The sequence below is a fragment of the Lissotriton helveticus genome, chromosome 3_2 (genome assembly GCF_964261635.1).
Source record: "Lissotriton helveticus chromosome 3_2, aLisHel1.1, whole genome shotgun sequence".
Lineage (NCBI taxonomy): Eukaryota > Metazoa > Chordata > Amphibia > Caudata > Salamandridae > Lissotriton > Lissotriton helveticus.
This window is the reverse complement of record NC_136062.1, coordinates 196,745,353-196,771,419: the sequence shown is the minus strand read 5'-3', so window position 1 is coordinate 196,771,419 and position 26,067 is coordinate 196,745,353. Positions and strand designations below refer to the sequence as shown.

The 26,067-nt window shown below is 47.9% G+C and overlaps 1 protein-coding gene across 7 annotated transcripts in view; it reads right to left on the bottom strand.

Annotated features, from left to right (window-relative positions):
- Window positions 1-26,067, bottom strand: part of REC114 (REC114 meiotic recombination protein) — a 1,622,368-nt gene that overhangs the window by 1,060,097 nt on the left and 536,204 nt on the right. The window contains exons 2-3 of one of the 7 annotated variants that reach the window (XM_078685056.1): window positions 4,223-4,267; window positions 3,340-3,380 (exon numbers count right to left, since the gene is read on the bottom strand). The exons of the other annotated variants lie outside the window; for them this stretch is intronic. Of the exons in view, the coding sequence (XP_078541182.1) occupies window positions 3,340-3,380; window positions 4,223-4,250 (69 nt within the window). The 5' untranslated portion in view covers window positions 4,251-4,267. The remainder of the gene's footprint in view (window positions 1-3,339; window positions 3,381-4,222; window positions 4,268-26,067) is intronic. 7 annotated transcript variants of the gene reach the window in all.

Below are 26,067 nucleotides of genomic sequence, written 5' to 3'. Positions count from 1 at the left end.
AGCGTGATTTCTCATTCAGAGACTATGTATAATGTTTTTTCAACAGCTCGGTACAAGCTCAGCAAAAACACTATACTGATTCTTCACTTGCATAGGTAAAAAGACACAAGCCCTGCAGTGTTTGATAAAACAAGATGTCCTAGAATTCAGGTATTGATATATTTCTGTGAACTATAGGCAAGCTTTTATGCCTTTCATTACATATAAAATGGTGTCTTTCACACCACATAACACTGTGGAACAAGCCACAGATGTGTTGCTTGAAAATTTTATTTATAACCTTGCCACAACGTCAACCTCAACTCATAATATTCCAAAACAACACAGTGACTATTGATAACAGAGCTGGCAAGGAATCTGAAAAACACATCCATAATCCCACAATGTGTGGGCTAGCTACTACATATTTTTAATTAAATGTTACCCTTATTAAAATGCTTGCTTAATGGTTCCATAAGGCCTTACCAAAAATATACTTATTGAAGTACATCAAACCATGCTGTAGTAAATGTCTTCCACGAAAGAGACCACAGCAAATGTGGTACAGAAATATTAATTCTTTATGGAAGTAGGACTACATCCATCTAACCCCAAGCAGGCTTGAAACTAACAGTAGTATTTGAAATTCCAGTCCCATTTCAGTAAATATTCTAAGAAGTTATAAAGAAGCTCCCGGAGGCAATGCTTTGAAGCGGAACCACTTTATTCAGAGAAAAAACCTTACACATCACAACAAAGTATGTGATATAGTGCTACACGAACATCTAGAGAGTTAACTAACATACATGCCGCTGATTAAAGAAAATACACACACATTTTCCCCAAAGCAATTGACGAATTGACAAATGAAGGCTGCAGAAAAAGATATGAATAGAATTCTAACCTTCCCAGAAAAGTCTGTACCTCTTCCTTCTTTTTAGATTGGGAACATTCGTAATAGTTTGGACCAATTCTTCTTTGGGACTAAAGCCTTCACCAGAAATTGGTTCCATGACAGATTATAGTGGAAAACAAAATATCATCAAAATAATATAGATCTAAAAAATATCAGCATATCGAGACAGAAGGATAATAGAACACTCCATCAACTGAGGACAAATGTTCTAAATTAAAAAACAGAAATACAAACATTAGAATGTTTGGGCCGAAGGCTCATACCAGCCATTATAAACCCGAGCCACTTTTTGTCTTTAATGGCGCGCCAAACTTTCAAATGTCAAATAAACCAAAAATAACAAATACCGATGAACAAAATGATCTGTGTTAATATCTAAAGTTAACAATATTCAACACATGAATATAGAAACAAAATATTATTAAAATATATACATAATATCAATTTTTAAAAAAATGAGTACAATGAATATTGCTAAAACTAAAGAAAATGTGTAATATTGCATCATAAACTTTTTTAAATTAAATACATATAATAACAAACTAAACAAAAAATATTACATTAAAACAAACCATATAATTACTATTAAAATTAAACACATTTAAAAAAAACATTACAAGAAAAAATATTAGAAATTGCTTTAGAAATAAATGTAACATTTAAAATATATTAATACAACAGTCCTACAACTCAACACATTTAAAAGTAAAACGAACATTAATTAGCATCCCCAAAAACAAGAGAATAACTGAAAAAAAGATTCAAACTGTACGCAATGTAGCTGAAAATATTTACAAAAATACAACTAGCCAATAAAATATTAGAACTCACTTTAAAAATAAATGTAACATTAATACAACAATCCTACAAATCAACACATTTAAAAGAAAACCAAACACTAATTATCATCCACCAATAAAAGAAAATAACTGAAAAAAAGATGTAAACTACACGCAAAGTAGTCACATATTACAGAAAAATACCTAGCCAATGCAATTATATAATCAAGTCAACTTTACTATTACTTTACTTTACTTTACTTTAACTACTGTTCACAGGAAAAACTTAATTGCAAGAATATGACACTGTGCTGAACTGCATTAAAAAAGCCAGACGGAAGACTTCAAGTAAATACAAAGGCAACTTCACAACCTGCTTAAAAAGTGACATGAATGACAAGGTAATCGGACTTAATATTAAAATGTCAATCTTTAAATAGATTACTAACCACTCTTTTATTTTGCATATTAACCCATAGATACTAAACCACTTCAGCAAAAAAGAAGCAGTCACACTGAAAAATCTGGACAAAGGCACTTTCTAAATAGAATAATCAGTTATTAAAGTAAAACAATTCATACAGGTTAAACTTAAAACTAACCCTTTACCCCCAAAATAAACTAAACCTATATTTTAAAAATGTAACTAAAACAAACATTTTCTTACTAACAAAACAGAAAAGCCTACCTGACTTAAATCTCGACAACATCTAAGAGAAACAGAAGAAACTCAAGTACAACTTAAAGCAACAGCAAATAAGTATAAAATGTCCAACATTTTAAAGCACATTTAAATTATATTAGCAACAAGAATAAACATTTTAAACACAATAATTTATTGTAAAATTATACGACTTCCAGACAGATTGTTAGAAAGAGTCACATATATCATATCACAGAAAGAAGAAATTGTTTAAGCACATGGGATACACAGACAGCTAGCAAATCACAAGCACTTAGAGCATGATTTGAAAGTGTACTAAACAGTATGCAAATGCTTGTTAGGTGAGGGCTACAACAACAAAAAGGCATTTTAATTGACGTCAGAGCACACAATGACATGTCAATTGTAACAGGGTTTGTAGTAAGGCACATACCTCTACATTTAAATGAGGCAAGCACTTGTTCCCATGCGCACGCTATTACATTTTTAAAAGTAATGCATTCTAAAGTACCTGAGCACATTACAGGTCAGCTACCAGCAATTCCTACCTTACAACAAATAATATCATATACTAAAAAGCCACAAGTCAAACCCCTGCTACCTCAAGAACATACCAAGACATACAGATTCAAGAACATCTAACCATTACACACAATAAAGTACTCTTCCTCTTTCACGACAACCACAATAACGACAGCAGAATAATCAGATCTGCAACTAAAAATAACCTCCTACGTCTAAGCCAATGTGAAACATGGATGATGGACGAAATTGCGCTACATTATCTAATTAATTTCTTAATTGCTGATCATTGTATACAATACAAAGTCAATAAAACATTTTATTGAAAAAAAATACTCATCATTTATGCACTGCTGCCTAACAAAGTGTAACTTACTATGAACTTTTAAACCACATCAAAGTAAAAACTAATAACTACTCTCCACACAAAATTCTAATAGTCTTTGAACACGTAGTGTGTCACAGAGTAAACAACTTACCAAAGGCCTGCTTTCAACGAACCCACGTAACACACTGTTTTCTGTGGAAAGAAAAACAATGGTTAACGTGGAGAAGGGACAAGAGATTAAAAAGAAACGGGAAGGGAAACACACTAAACAAAGACTTATGTTTCTCACATTTCAGGTTTTAAACTGGAAAAGGAGGAACCGGAAGTCAAAGAGGAGAAAAACATGGACAGATATAAAAAGTCTTGGATCTTGCTGCTTGGGAAGACAGTAGAGTTCAGGTGAGGAGAGAGGAGAGCTCACAAAGAGCAATGGAGCACTAAGACCAACTCGGATGCCTGTTGAAAAATGCCAGGAGCGTCTCTTGACTGCAGGGGTAGAATCCACTCAGAGAAGGGAGAATACATAGGCAGCGCCTCATAGTACAGACACGTGGCAGGAGACGCTATAGTCTTCCACCATTCTCCTAGCAGACCGTGATATCTCAGATGGGTGTCCAGTACAGAAACTGGAGTCAAGGTACAGGGAGGAGCAGCACTTTGTGAAGTTGACTGATGGAAGGTGGATAAAAAAAGAATAATATATTGGGATAAGAGTTAATAAGCTTGTAAACTTCCCTGCTACACATACACTATCCAATGTTTTTACGAGCTTTGCAATACCAGGGCCAAAGTACCCAATGACACACAGTACTATCTTTTTTAATGGCCCTGAAAGACTTTGGCAAGCTTTCTGTTGCATTACAATGCTAAAGAGAAGTCTTGAAAAACAGCTGAAATATAAAGCCTTTATTTTCTTTAGTGGAAGAGCGGAATGCAAATACCCATAAGAAACACGAATATAGAGTGTTCCAGATCATGACTGAGAAATAGGAAAGGGGAAAAAGAAGCAGAGTTTACTAATTAGAGTTATTTACCAATTTCTTTTTTCTGCCGAGTCACCATTCTGCTTTGTGATGAACCTGAGGAGAAAGACCGATTGAAAGGATAAATTACATAAAAAAGATGGCTAACCTTGACATCCCTCTCAAACGCAACAACAATTAACTTCCCAAAAGACAATAGGATCTGAAAGGAACTTCTGAGTCCTCCAATTCTATGAGCAACCAAAATAATGATTAATAGAAAAACCACTTAAACAGTCCTTAAGTTATTTACACCCACTCAAATGGGAGAACCCGGTTTTGCTTAACACAGTGATTCAAACACTACCTAAAGTATACCCACACACAGCCATACAAGGTTGCTACTATAACTTCAACCAAAGCATTTTGAAACAGCTGTAAAAATCTATCTAAGTGCTGTATATGCCAGAAACACCCATCTGCCCTTGTAATAAAAAAAGACAACAGCTCTAGCATATGTACCTGTAACAGACATAGATGACCACTACAAAATGCTAACAGAATCACCATTTTATTAAAAAAGTTAACAAAAACTTAGTACACTAATGGACTACTTCAAAGACACGTGTGTTGGCAGACTGCACTGTCCATACAAAGCCGCCAACCCAAATTCCGAATACCATGGTGGAATGTCTATAACAGCAACATGGCTCAACGAGCCACAACTACCAAGGCAGTGGAAGGATGGCAGAATACTTTGTGAGCCACACTAGGAAGAACATAGCCAAGACTCTACAAATTCATTGAAGCACTCTAAAAACAAATAAAGCTGCCAACAACTAAGGACAGAACAATCCGTTAATCAAATCAAACCTAAAATAACTAACCAAACCAGGGAAATGTTGCTGAATGCTACAATTAAAGGTCAGATCCTTTGTAATGACAAAGGAGTAGAAAACCTAGAAATGACAGCTAAATCATAGCTATAAACCACCTACCTCCTAATATACTTAAAGATAAAATAGAACAAAACCTAACACCATTCATGGAAAAACCAAAAAGATGCACTATGAAAAATAAACAAAGCAGTTCACGAATTAAAACACACACATACAAAATAAAACCTTTCCATTGTGGTAAAAAACAATACAAATTAAAACATAACATTTCCCACCTACAAATAAATTAAAAATTAAAGCTGTCCAGCTGAAGGTATTGATCCATCTCCATCTCCCAAAAGTCTAACTAAAAAGTTTAAAATAAAATGTTAAAAAAATTCAAAATTGGAATGTTCTTAAATGTAAAAAAAAACAACAATTAAACATAGCATATCCACTTTCACAAAACATATATTTGTATTTGTATTTTGTATTTGTGTTTGTTTGAATAGCGCTAGAATCGACCCCCTGAGGGGTATCTCTGCGCTTTTGCGGAACTGTGAGGGGATGACTGTATATTCCGGGAGAAAGAGGAAGACAGATCAGTCATGGCAGAATAGGAATGTCTTGAGCATTTTTCTGAACTGCAGATGTTCGTCGCATTGTCTCAGGTGCAGTGGGAGTTCATTCCACAGATGAGGGCCACAGTAGGAGAGAGCTTTCCCACCTTGTCTGGTCTTTCTGATTTGTGGTACCACCAGAAGGTGTTTGGCACCGGAGCGAAGGGATCTGCAGGGAGTGTAAGGCACACATTTCTCAGCGAGATATGAGGGACCCAGATTGACCAATGCCTTGTGGGTAATACAACATGTTTTGAACTGAATACGTTGGCGGATAGGGAGCCAGTGCAATTCCGTAAGAAGGGGTTTGAGGTGGAGCATTGAGAACCAGCCGAGCCACCGTATTCTGCACCACCTGCAGTCTATTGAGGAGAGCCTCATTGGCTGACAGCAGCAGGCCATTGCAATTGTCCAGGCGGCTTAGAACCATCGCCTGAACTATGGTTTTTCTCACTGAATCCGGGAGTAGAGGGAAGATTCGGCATAACATGCCAATAACATGAAAGCAAGAGCCAGCAGTTAGATTGATCAAGGCGAATCCCCAGATTTTTACCCGAGGGTTTGGGCGGAGGGGGGGCCGAGGTCTGTTGGCCACCAGTCCGGTGTCCGTAGGAGGGGGGCTTCTCCCATAAGCATTTTTTTCTTTTTTTTTGCAACAAAATTTTATTGAGTTTCTACCTCAACGGACAAACAAACAAATGAAAGCTGGCTCCCATAATACATATTACAAATCAGTGTCTCAGTTATTTCGCCCCACATATCAATACCCTACCTTCTCCTTCACCCCCACCCACTCTACCCCCACCCCCCATGTCAGTGTGCCTCGATCGTCGATCCTTTGGCGCAACATAACCCAGCATGAAAGTGCAGGTATCTCCCTTCAGTACTCAGGCTGCGGATCCCCCATCCGGATGAATTCCAAACTCCCTGCAAGTCCACACATGCAACCCCATCCCGTCCCCGTAACACCGGCTGTGATGGTCTAGTTCCTGAAATGCCAGCCGGGACTCAATCCCAGTTCGCAGTGTCTCACTGAGATGTCCCCGCTCTCCCCGCTGTTATCTCCTCCCCATGGCTCGCTTGCGCTTCCTCCTCACTGTCCTCCGCAACCTCCGATGTTGATTGCAACTCTGCCACTAACGCGCACCACGCCCTGGCTGTTTCTAGTGCTCTATCATTAGCTGCGCGGGTGGCCAATTGTAAGCGGAGAGTCCCTTCACTGGACGCCCACTGCTGGAAACAACCCCGCCACCTCAGGAAGCTGGGTCCCCCCCTAGATTTCCAGTGGAGGGTGAGCTCCCTCTTGGCCAGGATCAACCCCAGGTCGATGAATTTACTGGTAACCTTCGTGGTTGGGGTGTGTGGGAACCAGAGTAAGAGGCAAACTCCCATGTCTGTTTCAACTTGACGTCCAGTGACCTCGTTCAGACAGGCCACAACAGCAGCCCAGTATGTACCCAGCCCAGCGCAGGCCCAAAACATGTGTCCGAAATCAGCCCCCTCTGAGCCACAACGGGGGCAAGCCGATTGCGCTCCACCAAAAACCCGCTGGATCTTGGCCGGCGTCCAGTACGCTCTATGGAGTGTGAAGTATTGGACCAATTGGAATCGGACATTGCGCGTGCCCTTCCAGGCCCGGCGCACAAGCTGGGACCACGTTGTCTCCTGTATCTGTCGGCCTAAGTCCGTCTCCCAGCGTTCCCGCAGTTTGTCCAGTGGAGGGGGATCAACCAGCGCCAGTCTCCTATACAAACACGTAACGGCCTTAAAGGTGCCAGCCGCCATTACAACATACAGGCATCCCAGGACGTAGGTGGCTCCGCCCGGCCCTTCTTCCAGCGTCTCCGGATCGCGGAGACCAAAGCCGCATGGAGTAAGAAGTCGCCTCTCGGCAAATCAAACGCCTCTTGCAGGTCGGAAAAAGACAGCAGGACACCATCCCTATACAAGTCTCCTACCATATGGAGCCCACAGTCTTCCCAAGCGGCTAGCCCCGACCAGTCCCCGCCGTGCGGTAAGGCCGTGCACATGCCCAAGGGGATCTCCGGCGCATATGGAACGTGGATACCCGCCCGCTTCTGACTACGAAGCCAACAGTGTCGGAAGGTACGCTCCTCCAGAGACAACTGGTCCAGGCGAAGCCCCTGCTGGAGCAGTATAAAGGACAAGACATGGCGCTGTATAATCCTGTCCTGCGGACCGTCCGGACCCCTAAACTCCTGTGCTACCGCCTGAGTAAACCACTGCAGCTGTGCCGCCAGATAATACCATTCGAAATCCGGCACAGCCAGCCCCCCCTCCTCCCGCGATCGAAGTAGGGTGGAGAGAGCCACGCGCCTCCTACCAGTACCCCATATGAATCCTATCATTATTGACCTTAAGGTCCGAAAGAAGGGGAGCGGGATCCGCACCGGGAGCGTGCAGAAGAAATAGAGCAAACGCGGCCACGGACAGGGGAAGGGTACGCCAGAATCCAATACTGCCCCTGATGCCTCTCAGCGCTCCGCCCACATTTCCCTCATACAGGGACGAATGGGTATGATAGATGCGAACCCCAAGGTACGGCATACACTCCGGCTCCCAGCGCAACTCCCCAAGCTCCGCGGGCTGTGCACACCGGGGAGTCAGGGGGAACAGGCAGGTCTTGGTCCAATTAACCCGGAGGCCTGATAGTTCGCCAAACTCTCGGAGCAAGGCCCGCGCCCCACGCACCGAGGCCGTCGCGTCAGCCAGGTACAATAGGAGGTCATCGGCATACAGGGAAATGTGGTGTCTAATACCACGTAGCAACACCCCTTCATAGTACGGCCCTTGACGCGCCCGCGCCGCCAAGGCGAACAGAAGCGGGGATAGGGAGCAACCCTGCCTAGTACCCCTCGTCACCGCACACGCCGCAGAGATTGTACGGCCCGTGCGGACCCTGGCCGCCGCAGAAGCGTACAGCAGCTGCGTCCAACGAACGAAGCCATCCCCTAGCCCGAACCGACGCAACACCTCAAACAGATACGGCCATTCCACGCTATCAAACGCCTTCTCGATATCCACCGAAAGGACAGTCGCAGTCGGATGGCCCTCCCCCTCAACATCCATAACCCGCAGCAAGCGTCGTATACAGGCAGAGGTGTTTCGCGTGGGTATAAAACCCGCCTGGTCCGGGTGTACGAGGGAACACATATGGGCCGACAGTCACGTAGCTAGAATCCTGCTCAGCACTTTATAGTCCACCGTGAGCATCGAGAGGGGACGGTATGCCGTCCTCGCCGTGGGTTGGCCGCCCTTCTTTAGTAACGGCACAATAATCGCTTCCCTCGCTGACTCCGGCAGCCTGCCCAACTCCCACGCCTCACCATAGACCCGCAACAACTGTGGCGTCAAAAGGTCCAGGAATGCGGCGTAGAACTCCACAGGGAGACCACCACCCCCCGGTGTCTTCCTTCGGGCCATGTGCTTAATCGCCGTCCTAATCTCCCCCTGTGTCACGGCAGCACCCAGGGCGTTCCCTTGTTCCGGGTCCAGTCGTGGAAGCTGGGCCTCCTCCAAGAAGGCATCCAAACCCGTCGGGGACAAAGGCAGCCTGCATTGGTACAGCTCCGAGTAATATGCCAGGAACTGGTCATTGATTTCCCGCTGGGAGTAAACCAGCGCCCCAGTAGGCGTGGATAAGGACAGAATCGGCGCGCCTCCAGATTGGGGGTTAGCCAGCCACGCCAGCAGCGATCTGGCTCGATCCCTCTCGGCGTGAGCCCGGACCAGGTATTCCCGGTAGTCATGACAGCGAAGCCTTTCCACTTGTGCAGCTACACGTTCTCTTGCCGCCATCACCTCCTCCCTGTTGCTCCCCGCCGCGTGGCTAGCCTTCTCTGCCCGCCTAAGCGAGTCCTCCTCCTGTGCTACGTCAGCCAGCAGCGTCCTACGCACCCCAGCCGAAGAGGAGAGGCACGCGCCCCGTACCACCACCTTAAAGGCGTCCCATTCGACCGCTCTGGTAGTCGCGGTGCCCGCATTCTCCCGGAAATAACGGTCCAGGCACTCCTGCAGTTCCGTGCGGAATACCGGATCCTCCAGCACCAGCGGATTCATTCGCCACGTGGGAATCGGCTGCCTCTGCCTAGACCATAGGACTGCGAGTAAGCAAGGGTTGTGGTCCGAGATGGTTCTCGCCAGGTATTCGCTACTGCGTACAAGTTCCTGGGCCCCCGAAGTGCAGAGAAAGGCATCGAGGCGGACATGGAGATCATGGGGAGTGGAATAGAACGAATAGTCCCTATCGTTGGGATGGAGCGTACGCCAGGCGTCCAAAAGGCCCCAATGGTCCTGCCAGGTCCTCCGGGCTTTGGCCACCCTGCGCACCACCGACTGAGCCAGAGGAGGATGCGAGCGATCTAAATCCACGTCCACCACCGTGTTAAAGTCCCCCCCCATGAACACCGTGCCGAGCAGCAGAGGCGCTAACCTTTTCGACAACGCCGAAAAGAATGCGGCTTGGTCAAAATTAGGGACATAGACACTGCATAGCGTGACGTTCCGGCCATCCAATCTCCCCAGCACCGCCACAAACCTCCCCTCCGAGTCAATCTACCTCGTTATGGGCTGGAAGGGGATGCCCGCCCGAACCCATATCAACGCCCCGCTAGCATGAGCAGAGTAGGTTGTGTGGTAAAACTGCCCCCCAACGCCGCTGCAGCGCTCGCCCCTCGGCCAGAGTCAAATGCGTTTCCTGAAGAAAGGCTATCTGGACCCCCCTACGCACTAGATATGCATGCACCTTATACCTCTTGCCTATAGAGTTGAGCCCCCGCACATTCCATGTAACATATTTCAGTTCCAGTCTAGCCGCCATTGAGAAAGCTATAGCAGTAGCAGAACCTCAACAACCCCAACGGCACACTGACAAACCCCTGCACCAACAAACACCCCCAACTCACCCCCCGCCCACCTACCCCCAGAACAGGCGTCAAACAGTTGCTACCCATCCAAACTCCCACCCCCACAAGTGAGGGAAACTCTGGAAAGCACCAGAGACTCACAGATTATGTGAGATAGAGGGGGTAGCACAGCACCTCCGGCTGGACAGCTCGAGATCCACCACACCGTGGTGGGCCGATCCTGATCAAGAAGGAACCTCTTCCCCCATCACCCAGACAGCGTCTCCACCCAGCCAAGTGCACAGTGCCATGGAGCCCCCATAGTATCATCAATACCCCAGAACGACAGGGAAAATAGCTTCACCCAACACCCCTTCGAAAAGAACTCCTGCAGCCCCGCCAAGGTCATCTCCATGTGCCAAGCACCCCTCCTAGCTGGTCCCTGCGCAGCCGCTCAGCGGTCACTCGTCCAACAGTCCCTCGGCCGTCTGAGGGGTGATCTGAGGCAAATCCCCAGACTCCTTCTCCGAGCCCCCATCCGAATCCCCCTGCCCCGTTTCATCAGAGCCCAGGCGGGAGCCCGAGTCAATCACAGGTCCCTCTGCCGCCACTCCAGAGATAAGCGACACCGCTTGTAGAGCGGCCTTCCTCTCCAGGTCCGTCTGCGACGCCGGTGGGGATCGCTGGCTCTGTCCTCGCTTCCGGTTGCGCCTGCTCCGCCGTGGCCGTGGTCGTCCCTCCGGTGCCGCCGTTCAGACACTTGCGCCATCCTTCCCCGCACGGTATCGTTCCAGCCATTGCCAAGCGTCGTCCGGCGTGTCACAAAACGTCGCCACTCCATCCACTAGCACCTTCAAACGCGCCGGGAACAGTAGGGAGTACTGAACTCCCTCGTCGCGAAGAGCTCGCTTGACAGCCACAAAGAAAAAACGGTCACGTTGTACCTCTTGAGAGTAGTCAGGGAAGAGGGACACAGACGCATTGTCCACCTTGTAGGGACCATTAGATCTGGCTTGCCGCAGAATAATGTCTCGATCCCTGAAGTGCAGCAGGCGGGCAATGACAGGCCGGGGAGGACGGCCCGGAGCCAGAGGTCGGGCCGGGACCCTGTGGGCCCTCTCCAGAGTATGGAAGTTCGTCAGGCGCTCAGGCACCACCACATCCCGCAGCCATCGTTCAAGGTAAGAGACCATGTCATCCCCCTCGACGTTTTCGGGCAGACCCACCACTCTAACGTTGTTGCGTCTGTTGCGCCCTTCTGCATCAGCCGCTCTCCTCTCTAGGTGTTGTACTCTGCGCACCAGATCGTCCAACGTAGCGTCCGTCGTTTTTTGGGCCGGTTCGAGTTTCTCAAGCACCAGCTCCGTGGATTTGACACGGTCCGCAAGCTTGTCGTGATCTGCTTTCAGTAGGCCTAGGTTCGTAGAGACCTGCGCAATATCTTGACGCAGCGCCTCCCTCGTGTCCCCTATGGCCTTGAGGATCTGGTCCATCTGTTGCTGTTGAAGACCTGCGCTCTGGTTATCTGACGGGCGATGGTCGTGCGCTTCAAGGAGGTCCTCAGCCTGATCCGCCGAGGCCGCGCCAGCACCCTTCCGTGGCTTCCCCATGATGCACCACTAGTGCCCACAGTCGCGGCGGCCACCAGTGTGCCGACCCGTAACGTAACCAAGGTCGAAGGATTCACCACCACCTCTTGGGCCCGTGCGTAGAAGAGGGCAAAGGCCACTGGTCAGTTCTAGGAGGTAGCGCGTGCCCGCTCTCAGATTCCCGGCGCGCACAGGTCGCTAGCCATGCGGGCCACACCAAATCAAGCCAGGCCTCCAGCCAGTGTCCACAAAGTCCAGGAAGCCGATCCCAATCCAGGGGCGCCCTAACGTGCCTCCGTGCCCCCATAAACGCCAGACCTGAGCCAAGGCCAAAGAGCACCAGGGAGTCCAGGCACTTCAAATCAAAGCAGGCCAGCTGGGTGCCACCCACCGTCCAGTGCCCAAGGCGCAGACTCCGAGGCGCTGCCACCGGACCGCCAGCCCAGTCCTCTCTGGCCGTCAGTGGGCCCCTGGGAGTCCCCAGCCCTCAGTCCTCCAGGTAAATAAATTCGGGCCCCCAGGGTCCGGACCCCCACACTAACGACCGGCGCCCGGCCGGCGCCACTCCAACGGTCGAGGCCACTGCCCCAGAGCGTCCTGTTCGTGGCCCCAGTCCAGTGCCGTGCCCCACAGTACCTGCACCGTTGGGATCGCTATAGGCACTCCGCCCTCTGTAGCCTGAGGCGCGTCACCAGTCGGGCGCAGCGCCGCCCCCGCTCCACTCCGACCAGGCCTCCGTCCACTCACGTCCGCCAGCAGTAGCCACAGGTCCCCGGATGTCCACAAGAGAAGTCCGCGGTGCCCGCCACAGCTGAGCCGGTCCTCCGGTCGCGTCGGGTCTCACCGCCGCGACGGGTCAGCTCCTTCGGCAGGGCCTCCAAAATCGAGGCCGGGGATCCGGGCCGGACGCAGGCCCACAGCAAGATGGCCGGCTATCAGAGCTCCGGCCTCCCGGCGGCCGCCGGATCCGAGGCGATCGCGGGGCTCTCCTGGCACCCAACAGCAGCCGAGGCACCCCAGACCTTCAGGGGTCACAGCAGGTCAGTGACGCCGCTGGGGAGGGGGTCTGTCAGGATAAATCTCCGAGGTCGGCCTGGAGCTCGGGACTCAGGCGACCATGCTCGTCGGCGCTTAAGCCACGCCCCCCTTCTCCCATAAGCATGACCTCTGTTTTATCTACGTTGCACTGGAGAAAGTTGCTCCGCATCCAGTGCGAGATGGCCCTCATTCCATTGGAGAAAGCCAGTTGTACCTGGGATGTGAATTTATCAAAAGGAGAGGAGCTGAGTATCATCCGCAAACGACCTCATGAGGTTGGCCAAGGGAGCAACGTAGATGTTGAAAAGAGTAGGGCTCAAACATGAGCCCTGAGGTACTCCCTTGGTCAAACCCAGTGGCTCAGACTGATATGAGCCAAGTTTGACAGTTTGGAAACGATCGGTTGGACAGCTCTTCATCCATGCCAGAGCTGAATCTCTTAATCCGGCTTCCTACAATCTTCTCATGCAAAATACTATGGGAGATCGTGTCGAGCGCCGCGGAGAGGTCCAACAGCACCAGAATCGCCGAATGACCCTTGTCTAGGGTCATTCTGATGTTATCAGTTACTGTAAGTAAAGCTGATTCGGTGCTGTATTTGGGCCTGAACCCGGACTGGGAATTATCCAGACATCCAGATAGTTCGACGTGGTTGGACAGATGGGTGTTCACATGTTTCTCCATTAAGGGAGAAGTGAGATGGGACGGAGCTTGGGGAGATCAGTCCATGGGATTTTGGATTTCTTGCAAGTGGGTCTAACCTAGGCAAGTTTCCATTCCCGTGGGACATGTCCCTCTGAGAGAGAGAGCTTGATAACGGACTGTGCCACGGGTGACATCTGGTTCTCCAAGGATGGGATCAGTTTAGCTGGGATGAGGTCCATAGGGGATCCAGATTTTATTCTATGGATCAGGGTTTTAATTTCTGCTAAAGTGATTGGAGGAAAACAGTTTAATTTATTCTGATGAATCATATCAGAGTGGTTCAGATTCATAGGAAACTGTGGTGATGAGTTGTCACTTGTAATTATTTTCTTGTATATACGTTCAATCTTTTGAGAAAAGAATGTGGAGATATTATCACACAATTCCTGGGATGGGGTCTCCAGGCTTTCACAGGCTGCTGGATTAGTAAATGAGTGGAGAATTTGGTATAATGTTTTTCAGGAATTGCCTGCCTGCGCCAGTTGAGACAGGAGGTGCGTTTTACCTGCTATTCTTATGCTTTTGTGGTAGCTAGTCATAGTGGCACAGTACTTTCCCCTATCCGTCTCATTATGTGAGGTGCGCCATGCTTTTTCAAGCTTCCTGTAGAGTTGTTTCTGATTCCGTAGGAGAGGAGTGAACCAGGCAGTTTGCGGGTGATTGGGGCGGCTTAGAAAGGATTTAAGCGGCGCGAGGTGGTCAATGGTTGTGGTCACTGCTGTGTTGAATTTTGATAGTGCGTCTTCAATATGGTCTGTTGTAAGAAATTGTGGGTTCTTAAAACTGTTTTGAAAGTTATCTGCAGTTACCTTCTGCCATTGCCTCCGCAGATGCGGTGTGGTTAGGGTGAGAGTTTTAGATTTTTTAAAGTACTGGATGTCAAATTCGATGACAGAGTGGTCTGACCAAGTGAGTTGTTGGAGGGGTTTACACTTGATCTTTGGGGAGTTGGAGAAAAGAATATCCAAAGTGTGGCCTGCTATGTGGGTCGGGCCTTCATTGAGCTGGCATAGACCTAAGAAAGATAGGTCCGTCAGAAAAGCCTGGACGTCAGGGTTGGACTGACATTCACTGTGGACATTAAAATCTCCTAGTAGTTGCTGCCTTCTTTCACGTGGGGGCAAGATATTCCAGAGAAGTCCAATAGGGGTCCTGGGGGACGATAGACTAGTGCCCCTTTCCAACTATCCTGTTGGGGCAGGTCAATTCTAAAAGTCAGTATATCTACCGTCGCGTCACAGCATTCATCTACAACAGAGACATTTATACTTTCTTTATGTACAATAGCTAGGCCCCCTCCAGTTTTAATGGGCCTGTCTGATCTGATCAATTTATATACCTCCGGGATGACCAGAGTTATAGCGGGGACCGAGTGGGGTTTCATCCATGTTTCGGTGAAGAAGCCAATCATGGGATGAACAGTGGATATGAGGTCCCAGACCTCAATTGAATGTTTTGGTAGGGATCTGATGTTACACAGTATGTTTCCCCATGCTCTATGGGGGGTTTTCGCGTAAGAGTCGTGGGAACAACGACTCTTACTCTTATTCTCAATACAAACATAACATTGCAACTCTGAAAACATAGTACAACACATAACTATATGTACAATAACATACTACTATAAAACTACAGTTGGGTCCTACTGAATTACACTGCATATCAACGCAACAAAAACTACCCCTACACAACTTTGACAAAAAAACCTAAAATATTAACCAACACAAATTAGACATACCCACACCTTCCACTTCTAAAACCTTAATTAAAAACTAAAAAAGTATTTAATTGTCCATCAAATAGCAACAAGGAACCACAACTGACACAACCAAAATCCAACTCCAAAATGACACTAATAGACTACAATACAATAGGTGACAGCAAAAAAATGGCCACTAAATGGAAATGGAAAAAATTGTCTTCCTACAGAAATACATGGAAATGTTACAAAAACGTATTGAAAGTATTTTAAAATATATACAAAACATGTTTTAAAATGTTTAAATAATGATAAACAATGTATTGAACAATAGCCACTGTAACAAATGTTACATTTGGCAGAGAGTCACATGAAGGAAATCTATAACAATCCAACATGAGTATATTTGTACTTATTCTCCTTTTACTACTGTACTTATTTAGCAAAATTCATTGAATTCTATCCACATTATCCATAGGTTCGTTTGATACAGATCTCATTAAAATACATAAACGTTCATCAATCAACTATTAGTCAACAGATATTAATTCATTGAAAAAGATTATGAATTGATATAGGGCCAGATGTAGGTGGCCAATTACCGGTCGGTAACGGCCGAATTCGGCCGTTACCGACCGGTAATTGGATTTTGAGATGTAGGGCATGCATTTACAGAATCTGTATTTTACCGATTCTGTATTTACCGATTCGGTAAAATTACCGAATCGGTAAATACAGACTCGGTAAAATACCGATTCTGTAAATGCAGATGTAGCTGGCACATGTCAGAGTGCCACAGGGCTTTAAGAATCGGTATTTTACCACCCAATCCAATTGGGTGGTAAAATACCGAATCCAGGTGTGCATGCACATGTGTGCATGCACACCTGTGCCATGTGACACACAGACATGCCCTTAGGGCATGTCTGTGTGCCACATGGCGCATATGCCTATTTTTGGGGTGCCAGAGGGTGTCAAAGTGACACCCCCTGCACCCTTGCTAAAATCGGTATTTACCGATTCTGTAATTACAGAATCGGTATTGCCCATTGATTCCTATCGGCTGCAAGGCCCATAGGAATCAATGGGCAATACCGAATCGGTATTTACAGAATCGGTAAATACCGAATCTTAACAATTCGGTATTTACCGAATCTGAAATACCTACATCTCCCCCCCCTCTTTTTTACCACTTCTTAAATACGGAATCGGTATGATTCAGTATTTAAGAAGTGGTAAAATAAAATTACCTACATCTGGCCCATAGTATTTTATATCAAGACATTTGTCAATCCATCAAAAACAACTGCATTAAAACAATACAATAATTTTATCACGTCAATCAAGTTTGCAGCGTGTTAGTATGGATGTGATGCTTTTTACAAAGACAAAGTAATTTGTCATTTTCATTGGTTGTGCAAACACACTCAATGCATGTTTAGCGCCTTCAACATCAACAGCTTCGTCAGGGCAGTTAGGAAATCAATATATAAAGGATGACATTCTAAATATCTACGTGCCACAAGTACTGTTCCTGTTGAATACATGTCATAAGATGTAAAAATAAAATATTATTAAATTAGATTGATGCACATCTTTTGTCAAATACCCCATTATTCCTTTACATTTTTAATCGAAAAAGTTGTTCTAAAAAATTCTTCCACATTGCACTGTTGCCTCAAAATATAAAACTTATTTAAAATCATATATCCTCTATCACTTGTGTTCAACATTTAATCCTATTATTTGTTTTTATGCGAACCTTATTTCTATAAATGCATTGACCAATACAAATACTTAATTGTGCATACACAACATACGGGCTTGAGGTTAAAAAAGGGAAAGAAGCTCACCCCACCAGCTTATTGGTATGACATAAGTCCCTGTTACCCCAAACCAGGTAGAGGAATTAAAACTTGGAAGAAACAGCCCTTCTAGGAACCCCCAGCTAATAAAAGATTGTATTACTGCATGTACTGGTACCTCAATACTTAGTAAGGGAAAGGGGCCAAATACTTAAAGGGAAGAGTATTGAGAGCATTACTCTGGCAGAGAAGCCACCCGCTCTTGAATCAAGGATCAATGTTTTGATACTGGATATAATTCACCGGGAGAAGAAAGTCAAGAGACTAGGCCCACTGAATTGCTCTAAAAATCTGAGCATAATACAGCAGATTGCCTCACTCTTTGGGATCTCCTCAGGCGATTTACCCCATGTGGGGTTTCAGGTCAAGTAGCAACTGAGGGAATAATCAAAAGTTGATTTTATCTCCCCCTGTATTGCGAATATGGTAGCTAAGGCAAAAACTGGATCTAGCCATTGTTGGGTTGGAAATTAAGTTACCCTTAAAAGTGAAGACAATGGTGAATGGCCCAAAACCCACCTAATTTTTGAGTATGCATAGTGGGTGGTCTCCCAGTCAGTGGGAGTTGATTTCATCTTACCCCACAGCTGGATCAAAATCAACCGCTAAGGTGTTTAGGCTGGATCGAAAGGAGCTAAAGAATCTCAGAGTCAATTTTAGGAATATCAGAATGGCCGATTAGAGTCGGATCTCATAGTGAGATCATGAAAATAATTTCTTCCCCCTGATTCAAATCCGAGATCGAGAAGACCGTCAACAGACAGCTTGCCGCCTTCCTCGAGACGAACGGATCCCTCGACCCCTCGCAGTCCGGTTTCCGAGCCAACCACAGTACCGAGACCGCCCTCATCGCAGCCACCGACGACATCAGAACCCTGCTCGACAAAGGGGAAACAGCGGCCCTCATCCTCCTGGACCTCTCTGCAGCGTTCGACATTGTCTGCCACCGCACCCTAGTTCAACGCCTCAGCAACATCGATATCCAAGAGAAGGCACTGGAGTGAATCATCTCGTTCCTCGCCGGAAGAACACAGAGAGTCCGCCTTCCCCCGTTTCGATCCGAGGCCACCGAAGTCATCTGCGGCGTACCGCAAGGATCATCACTCAGCCCAACCCTCTTCAACGTCTACATGAGACCTCTTGCAGCCATCGCACGCCAACACAACCTCAACATCATCTCCTACGCCGATGACACCCAACTGATCCTCTCCCTCACCAGAGACCCCGCCACCGCCAGAACGAGCCTACACGAAGGGATGAAAGACGACGCCGAGTGGATGAAGAACAGCCGCCTGAAACTGAACTCAGACAAGACGGAAGTCCTCATCCTGGGACCATCGCCCTCCGCCTGGGACGACTCCTGGTGGCCCCCTGCCTGGGCACCACTCCCAAGCCAACAGACCACGCACGCAACCTGGGCTTCATCCTGGACTCCTCCCTCTCGATGACCAGACACGTCAACGCTGTCTCCTCATCATGCTTCAACACCCTACGCATGCTCCGCAAGATCTTCCGATGGATCCCGACCGAAACCAGGAAGACGGTCACCCAGCCGACTGGACTACGGAAACACCCTCTACGCTGGAACAACAGCCAAGCTACAGAAAAGACTCCAACGCATCCAGAACGCCTCCGCCCGACTCATCCTGGACATCCCCCGACGCAGTCACATCTCCGGCCACCTGAGGGACCTGCACTGGCTCACCGTCAGCAAGAGGATCACGTTCAGGCTCCTCACCCACGCACACAAGTCTCTCCACGACCTGGGCCCCAAGTACCTCAACGACAGCCTGACCTTCTACACGCCCACCCACCAGCTACGTTCTACAAGCCTTGCCCTCGCCGCCGTACCACGCATCCGAAGAGCCACTGCCGGAGGAAGATCCTTCTCCTACCTGGCGGCCAAGACATGGAACTCCCTCCCCATCCACCTCCGGCTGACCCAGGACCATCTCGCCTTAAGGAGACAACTCAAGACGTGGCTGTTCGAGCAATAGCGGACCCTTTCCCCCAAGCGCCTTGAGACCCTTCCGGGTGAGTAGTGCGCTATACAAATGTTATGATTGATTCATTGATTGATTGAGATACGTGGGAGTGGGCTGACTGGGTGAGTGCTTCATAGAGGGAGGATCCCTCTCCCAATCTGAGAATCCTACATTTGAACATCTATGGGTTTGAGTGACTTATGAGGACTGTTGATTTGGAACACATAAGAAAGTCTTATCATGTGGTGTTCCTTCAAGAATCTTGGTTGAGAGAGGATAACACAGTAGAAGGCTTCAAAGCCATAAATAGTAAAGGCTTTAAACCAGGGAAGGGTACAGCTTCTGCAGGGGTGCTAACCCTAATTTCTACCTAAAGTGATAAAAAAACTTTTGAGGTTGTTAATCTGTTCTAAAGCTTAGAGCTGTCTGTTGTAGAATTTGAGTTGAAGAATAAGGTATGCAGACACTTAGGTCCCCATTAGGATTGCGGGAGGAAAATCATCCCGACCGCCATGGTAAAGGGAATCAACCGTCCGCCGGTCCGGTGGGAAAACCGGCGGTCCGATTAATATCAACAATCAAAAAAATCTGACTGCAGCGGAACGTTGCCACCAAAGACTGCCCGTAGTGGGAGGAGCAGGTGGGAATCCGTCTGCGGCAGTCGGGTTTGCATTGGAAACACATCAAACCGCTGCCGGCCAGCAGAGACTGCACGGAAAATTAGGATTCCCCCGCTGTGACAGCATGACGTTCTGCTGTTTCCGACCGCCGCGGTCGCAAACAGTGATGAATGGGAGAGCTGGCTGAAGGGCTGTTGCAAAGCCACCGCCATGGACGCTCCGTGACAAATATGGCTGTTTTCCAAAAAAACACACAACAAAGTCAGCAAGTGCACACAGCAAACTAGCCCTGCCCCCAAAAACACCTAACACATCCCAATGACACACCCCATGGCAACTTCAACAATACAAATCACAGGACAACCCACACAACACACCTGACAGCAATACTCCATTTTGACACACCCACATAGCTGAGTATAAAACCAGCCCCTTCCCTGACAAGAATCCTTTGCACTACTCCAGCACTAAAGGAACCAAACCCTGCAGCACATTGGATAGGCAAAACACCACACATCTCACCTGCACAACAGCACACACACACACACCCCACCTACATCACCACCCCCACCCTCAAAACTGCACCTCAACACATTAGCGCATCACACACCATGGCACCACAGAAAATGCCAAAATTCACAGAGAGTGAGTTGTCAGTCATGGTAGATGAGAAAATCAGAGTAGAACCATAAGTGTTTGGTCACCTGGTCCAACAGAGACCATTAGCCACAAGAGCACAAATGCGGGCAAGGATAATCGACAAGGTCAATGTAGTAAGGAACATCCCCGTGGTCCAGAAATGAAATCATGAAGCGATGGCATGACCTGAAGAGGGTTGTGAAACAAAAGAGGAACACAAACAGTGAGCTGGCTCAGAGGACTGGCGGTGGCCCTCCCATTTCACCAAAAACATTCACTGCATGGGTGGAGAAGGTGCTTGCCATACTGCATCCACAGAGTCTCACAGGAATAGCCTGGGGATTGCAGGCTGGTGAGGACAAACAAATGTCTACCATTACACTACCTGCCATGTACTGCCTTACACAACTCCAAAGCTACACCTCCCAGGACCAATCCCATTCATCTGCACCACCATACCCAACACAGGTCACACAGATGTAACATTCACCCCATCTGATCCACCCCAAAGGTAGCCATCTACTTTTCCAGGGTAATATGTGTACAGGCAGCCAGCACTACAACTCCCACCAGGCCCCCTGCCCCACCCCTGAGCAGGATGGAGCACTCATTCCCACCCAGAAGCATGTGGCAGCCATTATATTTCCCTCATCAAACTAACAGGTAGGCAGTCATCTTCCCAGGGAGGGCAGTTTGGGGGTGGTAGGCCTGCAATACTACTCCCAATATGCTCCCTTGTTCCCCAGCTGAGCAAGATGGAGCCCTTCCCACCCCCCAGAAGCATGTAGCAGCCATAGCATTGTTTACCCTCGTCTAACAGGTAGGTAGCCATCTTCCCAGGTTGTGCTGTTTGGGGGTGGGAGGCCTGCAATTCTACTCTCACCATGCCCCCTTGTCTCCAGCTGAGCAAGATGGAGCATTCCCTCCCACCCAGAAGCATGTGGCAGCCATTGCATTGTTCGCCCTCACCTAACAGGTAGGAAGCCGTCTTCCCAGGGAGGGCTGTTTGGGGGTGGGAGGTCTGCACTACAACTCCCACCATGCACCTCTTGTTCCCCAGCTGAGCAAGATGGAGCACTCCCTCCCACCCAGAAGCATGCGACGGCTATTGAATTGTTCACCCTCACCTAACAGGTAGGCCGCCATCTTCCCAGGGATGGCTGTGTGGGGGTGGGAGGCCTGTACTACAACTCCCAACAGGCACCCCTTGGTCCCCAGCTGAGCAAGATGAAGCACTCTCTCCCACCCAGAAGTATTTGGCAGCTATTGCATTGTTCACCCTCACCTAACAGGTAGGCAGCCATTTTTACAAGGAGGGCTGTTTGGGGGTGGGAGGCCTGCACTACAATTCCCACCTGGCACCCCTGCCCACCCCTGAGCAGGATGGAGCACTCCACCACACCCAGAAACATGTGGCAGCCATTGCATTGTTCACTTAAAACTAACAGGTAGGTAGCCATCTCATGCTCCCTTGTCCCACCCCTAAGTAGGATAAGCACTCAACCACAGACCCAAAGAGATGTGTCACACATTTCACCCAAATGTGACAACAGAACAGGCAAGTAGACAGTGCATGCACCCCGCCATTCCTCTCAATAAGCATGGAGACAAATGACAACACCAGCCCTCACATCCCACCAAATGTACACAAATACAATTGCCACTTACAGTGTGCAGACAGCTAAGTGGATGTAACTGTCACAGAAACAGAGTGTTATGTTATGCTATATGGCACTTATAAAGTGTGCGGCTACTCCCAGGAGTGTCCCGGCACTAAAAAACAAAGACTACGTAACCACTAACAGAAAGAGAAACCCTACTTGCGAATGTTGTCTGAAGGCATACAGCTGAAACAGCTAGGTCTTTAATTTCCGCCTAAACGTGAGGAGGTCTTGCATCTGTTTGAGACCGAGAGGCAGAAAATTCCATAAATGAGAAGCTGCCTCTTGGAAAGATCTGCCCCCGATCCTAGACAGCCTGACCTTAGGAGTGGAGGTCAGAAGCTGGGCGGAAGACTTCAGAGTGCGTTGGGGAATGTAATGTTGATATCTTTCATTGAGGTAAGGAGCCCCAATCTTATGGAAGGCTTTAAAGACTAACACCAATGATTTAAAATGGATACGTTTCTGAACCGGAAGCCAGTGTAGGGAAACCAGCAAAGGGGTCATATGTGTCCTGGGACCTGCAAGAAATGTGACTCAACAAATCTCATCTCAAAGCAAATCATGGCACTAACATGCACAGCACTGAATGCTATCTCTAAGTTACATGGGGGCTGAGCTTGAAGGACAAAATGAAAACAAACCAAGCATGGTCTGTCGAACCAATAAATCTAAGCCCAGGACATGACAAAGATATGACTTAGATGACAATGCCTAGTACATGCGCAAATGAGTACATGCGCAAATGTAACGCCTTACAGGCAGAGTAATCAGCACAGATGCCTCACATCAAATTGTATTGACGCCAGTTGTCAGATGACAACATATCCTCGTAATCACAGAATCTACACATGGGGCATGGTATCCATCAACATGTAACACCAAGGAAATTTAATGTATGTACCTCCAAATCATGTCATGCTGCACATTACTGTGCAGACATACAATGTGTGAAATAGTTAACTGTGTGTTGCATAACCAGTATATAAGATACATCGACCACAAAGCGTTAGGGGTGTTCGTCAATGGCCATTTCCCCTCTGTCCCACAAGTGACCAACAACTGACTGCAGAGGACGACAACATCAACCTGCAGGGCCAGTCTACACCACCGGAACATGGACTCTCGGATGAGGACTCCCTGGATTTTGAGGACGCGGAGCTGCAGGGCGCAACAAGTCCCAGGACCCCACTGCCCCCCTCACCACCTCAGCAGCACCAACAACAACTACGCTCACCCCTGCTGGAACAACTTGTGTGGCCTCCACCACCAGTGCTGCCTGCAACACTCTACGTGCCCCAGATGATGACCACACCACCCCACAAACTGAGGAGGGCAGAGAGAGGAGGTGGGTGCCTACAGTGGTGAGGCAACAGGTCCGTGACAGCTGGACAGGTGGAAGTGCAAGGGGGAGTCAAAGCCAACAGGACACTTGGACCAAATCCCTGGACAACATCAATAACTTCCTCGGGCCTACGGACAAGCCCAGGGACAAACGGGCCAGGCTGAGGAACCCGTATGGGCCAAATTGTGGACCTCTTGGGCCATCTAGTGGCGGTTCTGAGGGACGGGTCTGCGGCACAAACAACTCCTCCCTTTGTTGTCCCGCAGGATGACAGTTCAACATCCTCTCCTGTGGGCAAGGAGAGGGGGGACTCCTCAGACCCCACTGGCCCCGCAGCAGAGGCCCCCCTACAAAACAACAAAGCACCTGCCAAACGCCAGTCAAGGAGCCTGCCATGATGGCAACTCTCTTCACCATTGCATTGACTTTGTTGACTGTCCTTCCCCAAACTGCCTTGTTAACGGCATTGGTCTGTTGGACTGGGTCACCAAATCAATGTGGTGACTACACAATCGTCTCATCTACCATCACTGACAACTCATTGCTTCACTATTCACCATTTCGTAAATATTCACTCCCCTGCCACATGTACCCATTTTAAATAAACACTCCTTACCCACGCATGTCGTTGTATCTGTTCAGTGTTTATTACAGGATGTGCAGTCTTCACCACGATTACAATGTACCTGGAGTACGGATTGTTCGTAGGCAAGGTGAGGCTGAAGGGACCTATGAAAACACAACAGAACAATATTCACTAGTCAGGTGGTGGCATCACAGCCATCACACAACACTCCAATCTGCACACATTACAATGAGTAACAGTATCAACCTGAACATTCTGTATCTGTGCCAAACTACCCCGTTCCAGGAAAATTGGCACCCAGCACCAACAGGATGAAGTCACAAAGCTCACATACACCTTTCTACCAACAACGACATCAGCAGACAATGGCTCGGTTGTACATTGTCACTCACCTTCAAGTGAAGTAGCGGTTGATGAGCTGTTGACGCAGGTCGACACCTTTCTCCTCTCCACTATCCTCGTCGTTGGAGATGGGTTGGTTAGCAGGCTGGGGCCTTGACTTCTCATCAGCATCCAGGAGCAGGGGGATCTCCTTGCGCAAGGCCAAGTTGTGGAGCATGCACCATGCAACTACAATCTGACACACCTTTTTGGCCGAGTACATCAGTGCATCTCCGGTCTTGTCCAGGCAGCGTAAAACGTGACTTCAGGAGACCGAAAGTACGCTCCACCACACAACGTGTCCTCCCATGGGCATTATTATAGCGGACTTCACTTGGGGTCCTGGGATTCTGAAGTGGGCTCAGCAGCCAAGGACGGTTGGGTTTATGCAGAATCACCTAGGTGTGAGATACACAGACCAACTTAGTAATATGACTGTGGCAGGGGACAGCATGTCACACACACAGCACACTAGCTGACTCTTCGTACTCACCCACAAACCATGCATGCTCTGGAAGCAGATTATCCATCAGCTGCGGCACAATGCTGTTACGCATGATGTACGAGTCATGGGCAGAGCCAGCGAATTTGGCACAGACGTGTGAGATTATCATATAAGCCAGGCACACCACTTGCACATTGGTGGAATGGAAATGCTTCCTGTTCCTATAGATGTGTTCACGTGCCTGTAGTGGAACCATGCCAACATGTGTGCAGGCAATGGCACCAACAACATTGGGGATGTGCCCAAGTGCATAGAAATTTCCCTTCACAGCCGCCAATCCATGCCTCTTGGGGAAATGGATATATCTGTCCTTGTAGAACATCATAGCGGCTAGGACATCACGTAGAACCATGCTCAACTTAGGTTGCGAATTCCCACCTGTTCTGGACACCGTGTACAGGAATGAGCCAGAAGCAAAAAAAATGCAGACCTGCCATCACCTTAGACGCTGTTGTGAAAGCACTCGGATATGTCCTGCGAGGCTCCAGGTAGTGCTCCAACATAGCACCTAGGTCTTGTAGGGTTGGTCGATCCAGACGGAATTTCTGTATGACCGCCTCATCCTCCATGTCTGCTAGCACTGTGTAGGGACGATGCACATTTGGCCTCATCTTAGATGAGATGAAAGGGGACCCATGTCAATGCAATCCACCAGGAGATGTGTCCGAGTTTATGTTTTGACTGACACAACGCCAACAATGACTGTCACCACAGTTAAGCTCACAGCCCAAATCACATGTAGGGACACCTTCAGCTACACCATCCGTACACCTGTCCACTTTTCACACAACTACCACCACCCAAACAATATCTGACTATGTGAACGCCTAAGGGATATGTCCACATCTTGCATGTGCAGCCATGAGAGTAATTTAGACAACATATGTGCGAAACAGCAACACTACTGTCTCATATCTAGCTGCTTTACCTGCCACA